Source organism: Sorex fumeus, unplaced genomic scaffold (genome assembly GCF_029834395.1).
Source record: "Sorex fumeus unplaced genomic scaffold, SorFum_2.1 ptg000063l, whole genome shotgun sequence".
Lineage (NCBI taxonomy): Eukaryota > Metazoa > Chordata > Mammalia > Eulipotyphla > Soricidae > Sorex > Sorex fumeus.
In genome coordinates this window covers 38353883-38366857 of record NW_026606120.1, presented here as the reverse complement: position 1 = coordinate 38366857, position 12975 = coordinate 38353883, and the positions used below count along the sequence as shown (strand labels likewise).

Below are 12975 nucleotides of genomic sequence, written 5' to 3'. Positions count from 1 at the left end.
ATAACAGAGTGTGACCTGGAGGTTGGATCACCTGCTAGGTCTAATTGTTCTCTGAAGCCACATGGTCTTCTTCTGCAACCACCTGATTCCACTGGGCTCTGTCCCTTGCTGTGACATCATGCCAACTCCTGTGCTTTCAGAGGCACACCTTTGTGCATTCCTTCCTAGAGCCCACCCTTTGAAGAATTGACTTCAGAGTGAGAGCATGGACCCTACCCACAACTCCATCTTCTCCTTTACATCACTCTCTATCCATGCTTACCTGTTCATCCAGTACACTCTGTCTCTGGCCTATGGCTTATTTGTCCCTTTCTGTATGCCTTGGAATTTATAGCTTCCCATCAGAGCACTATTCTAGATTCCTTCTCTTCCAACTGCCAACTCTCTATCTCATTACTGTCTGTGCTCTGTATTCAGTATTTCTTGAGTCCCTTTTATGTAATAAGGCTCATGCTAGGAGTTGGGGTAAAGCCATGAGTAGTATATCAGCTTATCTTCAGGTACCAGTTAATGCAGAGTAGAGTGAAAACACAAAATTATTTGCCTTTCAGGAGAGATAGAGTGCAAGGTACAACCACAAACTTAACTCAATGGGATTCCCAGAAGGAATAGATTACAGAGAGATTTAAGAGGTAAAATTAACAGAGCCAAGGGACTGGATTGATATTTGGACAAAAGTGCAGGAGTTATCTCTGATGCTTCTCATGTTTCTGCTTGAGTAACTTGATGACCGATAGCACCAATAATCAGGTTATAGGTCATAAAGGATAGCCAGGCCGGGCACAGGGGACAAGGATCTTTGTTACAATCTCAGATTGTGGGATAGATGGATAGTATTTTATTAATCTGAAAACTCATGGAGGGTACTTTGCATCCCTTTCAAGGAGAAATTGCCAGATATGATCACTGGATTCCTATTAGACATGGATCTCTACTGGATGGAGCACCTCTCTTTCATTCTCATTCTGATTTTTAGCATTGTCTCTTTTTCTACTGTCAGGGCTCTGTACCTGTGGATGAGGGTGCCCTGGGCTAAGTAGGCATATACTGACTAGCTCCTTTTCTCCCTTCCTTCTGAGAAATGGAATCTTGCTGTATAAATATGTTTTATGAGAGTGTCATGGCATTGAGTATAGGGCTCTGAGATTTGGGGTAACAAGGAAGATTCATTGTAAAATTAAGATATTGAATATATAAGAATAGTTTAAACTACCAAAATTGAGAACAGTTTTGACAGGTGTCTCAGTGACCTGGAGGGGAAGTTCTCTTTCTCCTTAAAAGACTTTTTATTTCAGAACACAATTTGAGTTATAGGTCTAGGGTAATGGCTGAATCTCTGGAATCTATGGACAGAGATGAGTTTTCCCAAGCTTCACTACATCATGAAAGAAATGATGAGCAGTACCAGATCAATTTAGAGAGGTTTATGCTTAGACTAGTTTGAGAGGATCCTTTTATCAGTATCCTTGTACAGTGAAATATAAAGTCATCACCGGTCACAACCAGCAACCGAATTATTTGCTTTTGTATTCAAATGAAAGTTCTGATTGAGTAGGTTTGAAGTAGGACCTGAGTTTCTGAATTCTAACAAGATTCAAGTGACTGATGCTAATTGCTACTTTATGTAGTAAGATCTTTTGGATTTACCATCAGGATGCCTTTTTAAAACCCTCTTTCATTCTTGACAGGTAATGTCCTGTCATTGTCCTAGCTGTATGCCAGTCTATTTCTGGAAGGCCCTTGAGAGCAGGGGCCATCGCTTATTTGTCTTAATGACTGAATCCAAGATTAGATTTAGCATGTAATAGATTTTCAGTAAAGAATTAATGAAAGAATGGCATTAAGAATAGGAATAGCAAACTCTTCAAATGGCACTCAAATTAAGATTTGACCTAAGGAACTCCCAATCTAGTGACCCCCTGATGGAGATTCACATAGACCTCACAGGGATTGAGCCAGAAGGAAAGCTGAGTCTTGAGCTTTGAGAAATTAGGAGGAGAGCTCAGCTGCCCTGAGGGACTCAGAGTCATCCAAATCATACTACCTGTGACATAGGCCCTTTTCTGCTTTTGCCACATAAGGCCAAACACATGAGCTAGGAACTAGAATGAAGGTGGTTGACTTTTTAAAAAATTGAAGATGGTGACTAGAACAATGTGTTGAGTAGAGGACAGCAACATTCGGAGCATTAAACATTAGCGAAAGATGGAGGCCAAACAGGGGCTTGGGAAAGGTCCATGCTGGAATTCCTGGGGAGGTGGTAGTGGTGATTTTCTTCCCTAATAGATGGGGAACATTTCGACTATGCTAATTAACAGGAACAGCAGGTTTGTAATTCTGGCAGCAGCAGGACATGAATGGAGTGGGCTTAGCACTGAATGCCAGAGTAACCTTCCTTTGTATTCAAGAAAAACACCACACTCAGGTTGGGTCAGGTCCATGAGGGGCACTCCAGTTCTTTATGTTCCCTATAGTAAACCCAAGAGCTTAGGCACTTTTGAGTTTTTCCTAGGCCTTCTTAGAGTTAGCAAGAGGCCTATTATTTCTGAAGGCTTTTATTCTCAAGGGAAGAGTTGTTCTGTAGTTTGCCTATTTGAATTTGATCAGATATGCTTTATATCAGATATCGCTGCAAACTAAATTTCAGATTTGTGTCCTTCAAGGTGCATATGCCTCCCCAGAGCTGTTATATTGTGAGTTTAATTAACAGGACTCTGTGTAAATGGGGGTGCCTTTCCAATTCCTAAGATAATACCTGAGAAACAGTGGGTTGGGAGACCAGATAAGAGTTCTTTCATCTTCCCAGAATACACTGAGTCTTGCTAGGAATTTGTTTGCTTGTTTGGGGGCCACACTGGGCAGAGCTCAGGCTTATTCCTCACTCTCTGCTTAGGAATTACTACTGGCGGGGTTTGGGGGACCATATAGAATACCCAGGATCGAACCCAAGTTGTTCGCATGCAAGGCAAGCTCCACACTTGCTACTCTCCTGCCCCTTATTAGAGAATTTATTCCCAATATGTGTTCAAAGCTCATTACCATGATAATCTGAGAACCTTAGAAGCCAATAAATATGAAGGAAAAGTTAAGTCTCAGAATATCAGAGCATGCAGTAATTGGAGATTTTCTACTCTGATCAGCACTTGTAATGGAGGAGGACACTGACCTTGTATAAGTTGATTTAGAAGGGTTAATATTTCATCCACTATGACAAGGGTAGTTGGAAGTAATTACTCTGGACAAAATGTGAGTGCTGAGAGTAGGTAAAAGGATATAATGATAAAACTGTCAATTCCTGCATTTTAAGTCATAATGTCCAGAAGGAAAGAGAGAGAGAAAGAAAAAATTGTCTGCCATGGATGCAGGCTGCGGATGGGGTTTGGGTTGGTGTCAGGAGGAAAATTGGGGATATTGGTGGTGGGAAGTGTCACTGTTGAAGTATACATCCATGGGTAATGGAATGTTGTATGAACGAAACATGAACATGAACAACATTGTAACTGTATCTCACCATGACCCAATTAAAAATATTTCATCCATTCATTGTTTTCTTTCATCAGCTATTCATTGAACATTACTATGAATCTGCCAAGACATGTACCTGATAGTGAAAACAAGTTATTATTTCAATAATGAATTATTATTGGTTCTGTTTGAGTTAGACTCAGTGAACTTCTTTATTAGAAATCCAAACTGCTAGCTTCACAAGGGCCCTGGGGAGATGCTACATGGGATTTTCAGCCAGAGGATAGAGGTTTTCTGTGCAAGATCACCAACTTCCAGAATTGCAGGGTAATTAGTTAACTATATTTGACTTTACATAATACATATGTTGTTGCGAAGTTATTTGTAACTCAGTTCTGGCAAATGAAAAACTAATTTATACCTTGAAATCTGCTTTTATTTAAAGAGACCCTAGAGAAAATCCTTCTGTAATATTAAACACCTTATTGTTGGAAATTATTATCCTCCAGTTCAGGATTTAGGGAATCTGGATGCTCTGGGCTTTCCTTTGATAGGTAACGTATCCTGATCTAAATGGGTAGGGGAAGATTATGGACTGGAAAGAATAAGCTGTGGAAATCATAGACCAGGTAACCCAAATATATTTTGCTGGAGCCCATGATTGGATGCTGCAGGCCCAAGATACTCCAGTTCTCTCAGAATCTGGTGTCTGGAGGAGAGAAGGAGGAGGTGGAGCATGAGAAGTGGTGTATAAAGCGTGAGATTTGGGGCTTTCTTTCTCTTCCTGCAGATAGGAACAAGGTGGAACTAGAAGAGAGAACTTCAAGCTATTGTTTGATCAAATTCCAAGTTCTTTCTTAAGGTTTGGGAAGCCCCCTTATATTCTTGTATATGGAAGGAGAGGAAGAATGGTGTGGGAAAAAATAGGACAGGACTTTAGGAGAGAAGAGGGCTATGTGAGTTCTCATTAAGTCACATTTGGTGCTTTCGTATTTGTAAACAGAATGAAAGAATGCAGGACCGAAGTTTAACTTTTTATAATTTTTTCCTGTAAAACTGAATAGTGTGGTACTGATCACAAAAAAACACTTTAAAACTGATGTATAGAAAGACATTTCAGATACGAAAATAGTTTTGATGCAAAATATTATTTTGCAGACAGTATTTATGTGTTAAAGATGATCCTTGTCTAATTGGTGAAGTCTCCTAGGACTCTTTCTTGCCAAGGAAGCCAAACATCATTTGTACAACAGTGAAAGCAGAATCCACCTACATATTTCTCTCTCAGTTCTCTAGTATGTTGATCAATTATTTTTTACTTGTGACATTTAATAGTTTTCTGTGTTCAAAGATAATGTCAGAAAGAAAATCTATATGTATATATATATATATATATATATATATATATATACTGAAATGTTACTGGGGCTGGAGTGATAGCACAGCGGGTAGGGTGTTTGCATTGCACACAGCTGACCCTGGTTCGATTCCCAGCATCCCATATGGTCCCCTGAGCTACTGCCAGGGGTAATTCCTGAGTGCCGAGCCAGGAATAACCCCTGTGCATCGCCAGATGTGACCCAAAAAAGCAAAAAAAAAAAACCCTAAAATGTTACTAAGTCTAGAAAGTATAAAATAATGCTTATGATTAGAGATTTATTTCTATGCTGTTGTTTTAATTTTTTCTATTACTCATGATCTTCAGAAAGTGACTCTTGCCACTAGTTACTCTAGCATCAGGTAATAATTTGGGGCCAGTTTTGTAACCAAAAGCAACTACTGAATAAAAAAAAATCTTACTCTCTTCATGTAGTGACAAATGTGAAAATAGAAATATAAAGCTTCAGAAAGTATTGTAAGTTTGTGATTAGGGTATGGTCTCTGACCAGAGAAACCGGCATTTTGGGAACAAATCTTTCCTCTTGGTGCTTCCCTTCTGTAGTGATCCTGATTCTTGGTTGTTGTCAGAATTCTCAGGGAGTCTCTTGGAACAGTCTGTGTTTTAGGATTAGAGCATGGTTGAGTGGGTGAAACTGTCCCTCCTGGCATGCTTATCCTTCTCAATTGTCATATATAGACCACAGGGAGTAAGTGGAACAGAGAAAGGCCCTGGAGGGAGGCACCCTTTGCTGCTGTTGCATGGTGCTGGCACACGGCTCCTTTCTCCTGGGCACTGTATGCCCTGTCCACAGTGGTGAGCCTCGCAGAAGTACAGGTTATAGCCCCGGGCTGTGTGTGGGCTGTTCTCTCTGAGGTCCCCAGGAGGCGCTCTGCTTCATTGTTGGGGCTCAGTGGGCTGCTCAGGGATTGTGTGTGTGGGAGCTGGATCTTTTCTTCTCACGGTTCCTGCCAGGTCGGGTTGTCCATTGCCTCCTGGGGCTACTGTTCATTCGAGAACATCATTATTTCTCACTCTGTGAGAGCTCCAGTTCCCGCAGAGGAACTCATCCAGACCTCACAAAAGCTGGCCCGATGGGAAGTGAGATGGAGGCAGCAGAGTCCTGCCGAAGGGGACATGTTTCCTTCCCAGGCGTGCCCGCAAGGCTACCTTGGCTGTCATTGCTGAGGGTAGGAGGCAGAAGACTGGAAGATGTTGTGTTCACTTTCTATTCCAACTCGTGGTGTTTGCAGTTTATTTTTGTAAAATGATCACTGAAGAAAGACAAAAAGCTCTTATTTAGAACACTATGGTCCATTTTGATAAAAGCCTTTACAACAGTGTCTGTACCAGATAGAGGTGGGCATTTGAGGCGCAAAGGTGGTTTCTGCTTCTTTTTCTCTTATGTGGGGACCATTCAAGGCTGTAGTTAGGGGTGTAGGACTGACCCTTAGAGCCACGTGGCACCAGGAACTGAACCCATGCTCATGCCACACGCAAGCTCTGTACTCTCCCGTTTGCGCCACATCCCCAGTCTCCCAAATGTGGGTTTTATAAAATCCTCCATCTTCACATTCACAGCCAAAGACTGTAGTTTGGGCTTCTATCCCAGGTGGTGTGTTGTTATCAGACTGTTTTCTCCTGAAGCAGGACTAGGAGACCTGCCGCCTTCCATCATACTGGCTGTATAAATGGAACAAGGCAGGATTTACTGGCCCAAAGCAGGGTCTGGAGACCGAGAATGGGTCCTGGGGTCTTGGTCTTTGGACCTTTTTTCACCGTTTTTTTTGTCTTTTCTTATTCTATAGGATCTTTTCGGAATGATGGTTTGAAAGCTTCTGATGTCCTTCCCATCTTAAAGGAAAAAGTGGCCTTCGTGTCTGGTGAGTGTTATGGAACTTTCCTCTGTGATGGGCCTGGAGAAGTGATGTATGTCTGCACATATGTGCAGGCTCTCACGTTGTGTTTGCACAAAAGAAGCAGAGGGTGGGAGTGATGGAGGGAGCAGCTGCTACCTCTCTCCAGAGCCAGGCGAAAAAGAAGGGAGGGTGCTGGTCACAGCTGTGTACCTTAAGCTGTAGAACCTAGAGCACATTTGCTACCACAAGTGTGTACCCGAAGCACAGCCCCTGCAGACCTCCTGATCTTCGCCTCAGCCCACTCCTCCCTCCCAGGTGATGCAGGCCCCGCCGGAGCCTGTGCAAGATGTGCCAGCTGGGGAGTCTGTCTGTGTCATGGAGTGCCAGGGGTTTTGTCGGGGTTCTTTTCTGGTGGATTAAGGATGTGAGATACAGAAATTTCTGGCTTCACCTTCTGTCCTCCCTCCTGGTAACAGGAACTTGGTGTTTATGGAGATTTATTTACTTTCTGAACAGTAACTTCCATTTACTCCTGCCCTTCCTTTCCCACCCATACTGTGAACCTGAGCCTTTTCATGTCTAACTCAGGGCTTAGTCAACTATAGCTTCTGGACCACCCATCTATTTTTGTAAATAAAGTTTTATTGGCATATAGTCATGTTCATTTGCTTAGCATAATTAGTGTGTTGCTACTGTTATAAGTTATCACATTCTGACAATAGAAACTTATTTTCTCATGATTATGGCATCGAGGAGTCCAAATCAGTCCTGAAAAATGATGCCAGAAGGGATGTGTTACTGCCAGAGATGCTAGGGGAGACTTTATTTTTGTCTCTCCCTAACACGGGTCCTTAACTGTTGGGCAGCAAATCCTGTTAGTAAAGACGCAGAAGCACAGGTAGCAATTCAGTGGGTAGAGGCATAAGTGAGATACTTTCAACTCCTTCGTATCTTGTATCTAAGTGCTTGGTGGGCACCCGAGAAGCTCTTGTAGGAAAGCCTGAGGGCACTACATGCAGCAACAGGCTTTGGACAGTGTTACTGCTTCTAACCCAAGTCTCTCATGGCTGGACTCATGGGACTCTCCTGTCTGCCTCCAAAGGAGACCAGTCACATCTTTGTTTTCTCCTCTTCTGTGGACTTGCACCTCAGTTCATCTGATGGCCTTCCTATCTCCTGTATGTCCTACTCATGTTCTTCTCATGGGTCCTTCCTCATACTGTGGGTTAGTTTTAAATTCTCTGCTTCCTAAGATCAGTTACCACTTTGCCTCCTCCTTGAGGTCTTCCTGGTTTTAGCACAATTCTATTCCATGCCAGTTTTGGCTATATGTTTTGGCAGACACTGGGTGTTGAGCACCATTCTATTCCATGCTAGTTCTGGGTATATGAGTGCAGACACTGTATACCCTGACATGGGGCCCCTTGCTTGATTTTTCAAAAAAATATGAATTCAGTTGGAGACCTGGGGCAGGGTCCTGTGAGCACTAGAAAAACACACTTCAACTGTAGGGAGTTGATGGAGCACATAAAGATAAGCATGCCAGTAAGGCATTTTGTCAAGAAGGAGGCAAGTTGGTACTCCCCAGAGCAAGGCCCTGGGGGCTGGTACACGTCACTCACTCCCACTCCAATGTGGATTGAGCACCTGGGCTGTCTTATTTATTTGCAGGTGGTGCCATGAGCTTTGGGGCTTTGGGAATGTTGTCTGGCTGTGCCTAGAAAGGATACTGAGACCACCTGGGAGATGACAGGTTGCATCTAAAACAAAAAACAACCCCCCTCAAAATCCTTTTACAGCCAACCTTTTAAAAGACAAAATGCAAGAATAACATGAAATAGAGAAACCCAGAATTAAATAACGCAGTGGAGCGATTGCATTTCTTTCTGAGAAAAAAGGCACCACAGGAGGGTGGTGAGCAGAGCAGCAAACTGCTGGTTGTGCCCACTCTCCCCTGCCTGTGTCCGGGATAGAGGAAAGCTATGCTGCCATGGGAACAGACAGTTGGAACAGTCCAGTGCAGCTCAACAGCCTCTGCATGTGGGCGTGAGCATATATGAGATGGGAATCTGTGATTGTGCCTCAAGGGGTCCCCTTATTCGAGCCCTGCCCCATCCTGCTCTAGTCCAGTCTGGGGGTCACCCCGGGTCCTCTTTCTGCTTTACTCACTCACTGTCTGAACTCTCCCTTTAAGACACCTTCTTGGTAATGATCCCACTCTTCCCTCACTTCTTCTTGTGCCCTCATGCCCTTATTTTGGCCACCTCCAGATGATGCCTCCATTGACATCACTAATCTTGGGGAAATTCTTTGCCACTGTAGCAGACAGTCTTTGTATCCAGGACCTATGTCTCTAGAGTGTGTTCCACATAACAACAGTCTTGTGAAATGATCCCTGAAAAGAAAAGAGGTTTCTGTTTTTAAATAAAATTGGAAAATGCTGTGTGTTAGAATCTTTTCTTAGAAATTTGCAGTATTTCTTAAAATACATGTCTGTTAGGCACATGAGAACATCTCCTAAACTACAGAACGACTTCTTTCTCTTAAAAGAAAAAAACCCTGTGCGTTAGGTAAGGAGATGACTTGTAGCACAAGTGTGCGTGCTTTGCTTGCAGGTGGGCTAGGTTATATCTCCAGATCTGAAACAAGCATAGTCCTCCGAAAACCACTGGGAAGTGACATCCAAACATGAATTGGAGGAGTCCCTGAGCATTACCAGGTGTAGGTCAAAAACAAAACTAAGCTAACAAAAATAATTTAAAAAATTGTTTGCTTGTTAACATCTTGCAGAAGTATTGTATTATGGACCAAAGTCTTATTATGATATGCTAGGAATATGTTTTCTTGTCTCTCCTACATCTTCTCTCTACTTCCTAAATCATTGTATCTGTACCTGACTCCCCAGGAAATATGTGAGCCCATTCTTTCTCCACCTCTATCATGGAAGGCTTAACTTCCCCCGTTCTTGTCCTTGATTCCTCCTTAACTCTGTTCTGTCCTACTTCAATAGAAGAGGGTCTTTTTACCTTTTATGAAATATCAAAACATCCCCTGAACATTCCTGTTTCTAGCTCCAAAGCTTTACATGAGTAGGACTCCATCCACTATTTGTTGAGCAAGGGAATAGTGATGTTGAAGATCCTGCCACCATCTCATTTTCAACACTTGACAGCTTCTACCTCCTCCCACTCTGTTCTCTAGGATCCAATTCCATAGTGCCTGTGGGCTTTTTCAGGCCTCCTCCTCCTTCATCTCTGTCTGTTCTGTCTATTCCGTAGTCTCAGTTTCACCCTACAACTCCCTGTCTGCCTAGAATCCTTGTCAGTAGTCTTGAACCTTCCTACTCTTGCAATGTACATCCACACTTTGACCCTTGTTATGCCTCTCTGGGTTTCAGTCTTTTATCTTTGACCACTCTGGTGTTCCCCTACCTATTAGGAGAGGACGGAGAGCAGAAGACAAGAACAAGGTGTTTTCTCTTCTTTTACACTCAATTCAGCAGAATATTTTAGACCTTCTCTGGATCTTACCATTAATTCCATGCATCAGGTCTCTTCTGCCTTCACTCAAATTAGAACCTAGAATGTACCAAACCTCTTGCTATCACATGTTGTGCTCTAAACTTTGACACCTCAAGCTCAGGTCATACCCAGCCCTTCTACTCATTCTCCAGGGGAGTTCTTCAGCAATGGATGGCCTCTCCCCAAGAGCTTCAAGACTCCCCTGACAGGTGATCTCATATTCTATTTTACCAGAAGAGCAGTGTCTCCCAGGCAGGCTGAGCACCTTTCTCTCCATGATTTGTCTGTTTCTTACCTTTGAGTTCTCTCTGTGTATTTCAGATAAACTGGCACCAGTCTCCTGTACCTACTCCATCCTTGGTCCATACTCTCTCCAGCATCCCAATACTCTTTCTCTGTGCTTGTTCCTAGTCTTCCTACAATCCAACAAAGAGATCTTTCCAAAAAATACCTGCTAACTTTTCCCACTCCTCATCTATACTTCCTGTGTGTGGAAAACCGTACACTCCAGGGTTTCTCCCCTTATCCCTCCTCCCCAACCTTTACAACCTCCTGAATAGGAAGAGTATGAAACTCCTGTCTCCCAGGACAAGCTGGCTCTGGCTTGGAAAGTATAGTGCTAACAACACTCCACATTCCCTAGTATTCTTTGCTGATCAGACCAGCACGACTTACTCTGTGGGAGGTCAGGGAGAAAGAACAGCTGGGGTGCAAAACATGTCCTTAGGTGAGGTCAGGGCTGGAGGAGAAGGTTGGGAATGTGGGAGGCTCTCCCAGCTTACAGGGAAGCATTCCATTTTATCCTTCAGTTCCTTTTCCTCATTTGGAAGGCAGTTGAGGAATGTGGACCATTTTCAAGGTTGATGAGGTGGGGTGTTATGAGAACTTGGTCCTGTGGGATGGGAATCTGGATGGGGTGGGGTGGGGCTGTGATTTGTGTAGAAAACTGAACACCTGCACTAGGACTGGAAGCCATGCTGATTCTGAGACAGTTTCTCATTAGAGCCAAATACCTCAGTCACCTTTATTTTGTTTGATCCTTTTCTGTGTGTGGCATTTTTATTTTCTTCTCAAGTATATTCTGGAATTAAGTGAATTTTGTTTGTCAAGCCTCCTGTTTGTCTGAGTGGCATCTGGAGCCTGCAATCAGAGGGAAGCATTGTGCACTCATACTTAGATGGAGCTATGACTGGCTCTGTCTTTCCTGGGAAGAAGTGCTGCTTCAGAGGGCTGAGCTGTGAACTCACGAGTACTGAGGACAGCCATGCCAATCCCTCCTCTTGTTTGCATTAGGTTCCCTTGAGGTTACCACTCCTAGGATGTCTGAGATTCAGGATGTGGAATCTCTGATCATGATGTAGGTGTTCTTTGGGTACCTGCCAGTGCTGTGAGGGCATGGCATTATATGTTAGCTTTGTACTCAGACATCCCTAAGAAACTTGATCCTTCTTCTGAACCATTGCACCCAGTCCTGACAAAGTGTTTAAGCCAGGGAATAAGCGTTGAGCATAATGTTTGTAAAATAGAGGAAAGAAAAGGGAATCATTTAAAAAGAAAAAAGAAAAGAAATTCCAGCTTTCTAATAACATTACTCATTGTTTATGTATAACCCTTTTAGTGGTTTATTTTTGGGGGCGGGGGGTTGTCATTCCCGTATACTCCTGGCTCATTGCATGGGAGGTCACTCCTGATGGTACTCCTTGTAGTGGTCTACTTACAGCCAGCAGGAATCAAATCTGGACTTCCTGGTGCAAAGCAGATGTTTTGCCTATTGAACTATCTTTCTTGACCATTTCTAGCTTTGTGTGTATGTGTGTGTGATATTTAAAAAGCATTTATAATCATAATGTGTACATATGCATTTACAGTGATTAAGACCTTGAGTATCCTTATTTTCAAAAGGATTCATATGTTTTTCCAGCAGGAGTGACAGGTGGCACCTCAGGCGGGCAGGCAGGGGTGGATCCTTGACTGTGTAGAAAATACTTAATAGCTTTTCTTCGAATTTAGCAGTGCTGTCCTGAATGGATGGATGCTTTCAGGGATTCTCAGCACAGTACTCAGTTCATTCTAAGCCTCTTACCTCAGAGGACTGCAAACAGGAGTGACTTAGAGGTTAAATTTCCAAAGACTGTAGCATTGGCGATGGTTTGTTTTCTCAGTGAGAACAGTTATCACTACTTTCAAATTTATAGAGTTTTACTTTTCAAGAATGCTTCCGCAAGCATTGCTCCATCAGTCTTCGTAGCAAACCTGTAATGGTTGTTGTGGGCATCATTATTTTTATTAGCGTTTTCGGTTAAGGCATCAGAGAGGGCAAAAGACTTGCTGCCCAAGGTCACACAGTTACCCACAGCCAAACTCCATCCTACTCTGCCTGTTTTATCTCACACTCAGATGGAATTATTTTTCTTCTGTGGCACACTTTCTAGCTGGTTTTCTTAAACTTCCTCCCTTTCCTCCCTTCAGGGGGCCGTGATAAGCGAGGTGGACCCATCCTGACCTTCCCTGCTCGCAGCAATCATGACAGAATAAGACAGGAAGACCTGCGGAAACTGGTGACCTATTTGGCCAGTGTGCCAAGGTAAGGTGAAGGGGCATGTCCTGCAGGGAAGGGGAGGAGGGGAGCTGGGCTGTAGGAAGTGAGTTGAAATGAGCCTTCATCCCTGCACATGCTCTCAGGGGTCCAGGTTGTTTCTGCCCTGGGGTGGTTCGAAATTATTTCCAGATCGTCATCCCTCAGTGCTTTCCT

The 12975-nt window shown here is 43.3% G+C and overlaps 1 protein-coding gene across 22 annotated transcripts in view; it reads left to right on the top strand.

Moving 5' to 3' along the window:
• The window catches only part of KALRN (kalirin RhoGEF kinase), a 792058-nt gene that overhangs the window by 242780 nt on the left and 536303 nt on the right, over positions 1-12975 (top strand). For all 22 annotated transcript variants that reach the window (XM_056127408.1, XM_056127415.1, XM_056127407.1 and 19 more), the window contains exons 2-3: positions 6652-6726; positions 12693-12807. In XM_056127408.1, coding sequence (XP_055983383.1) covers positions 6652-6726; positions 12693-12807 — 190 coding nt within the window. The remainder of the gene's footprint in view (positions 1-6651; positions 6727-12692; positions 12808-12975) is intronic.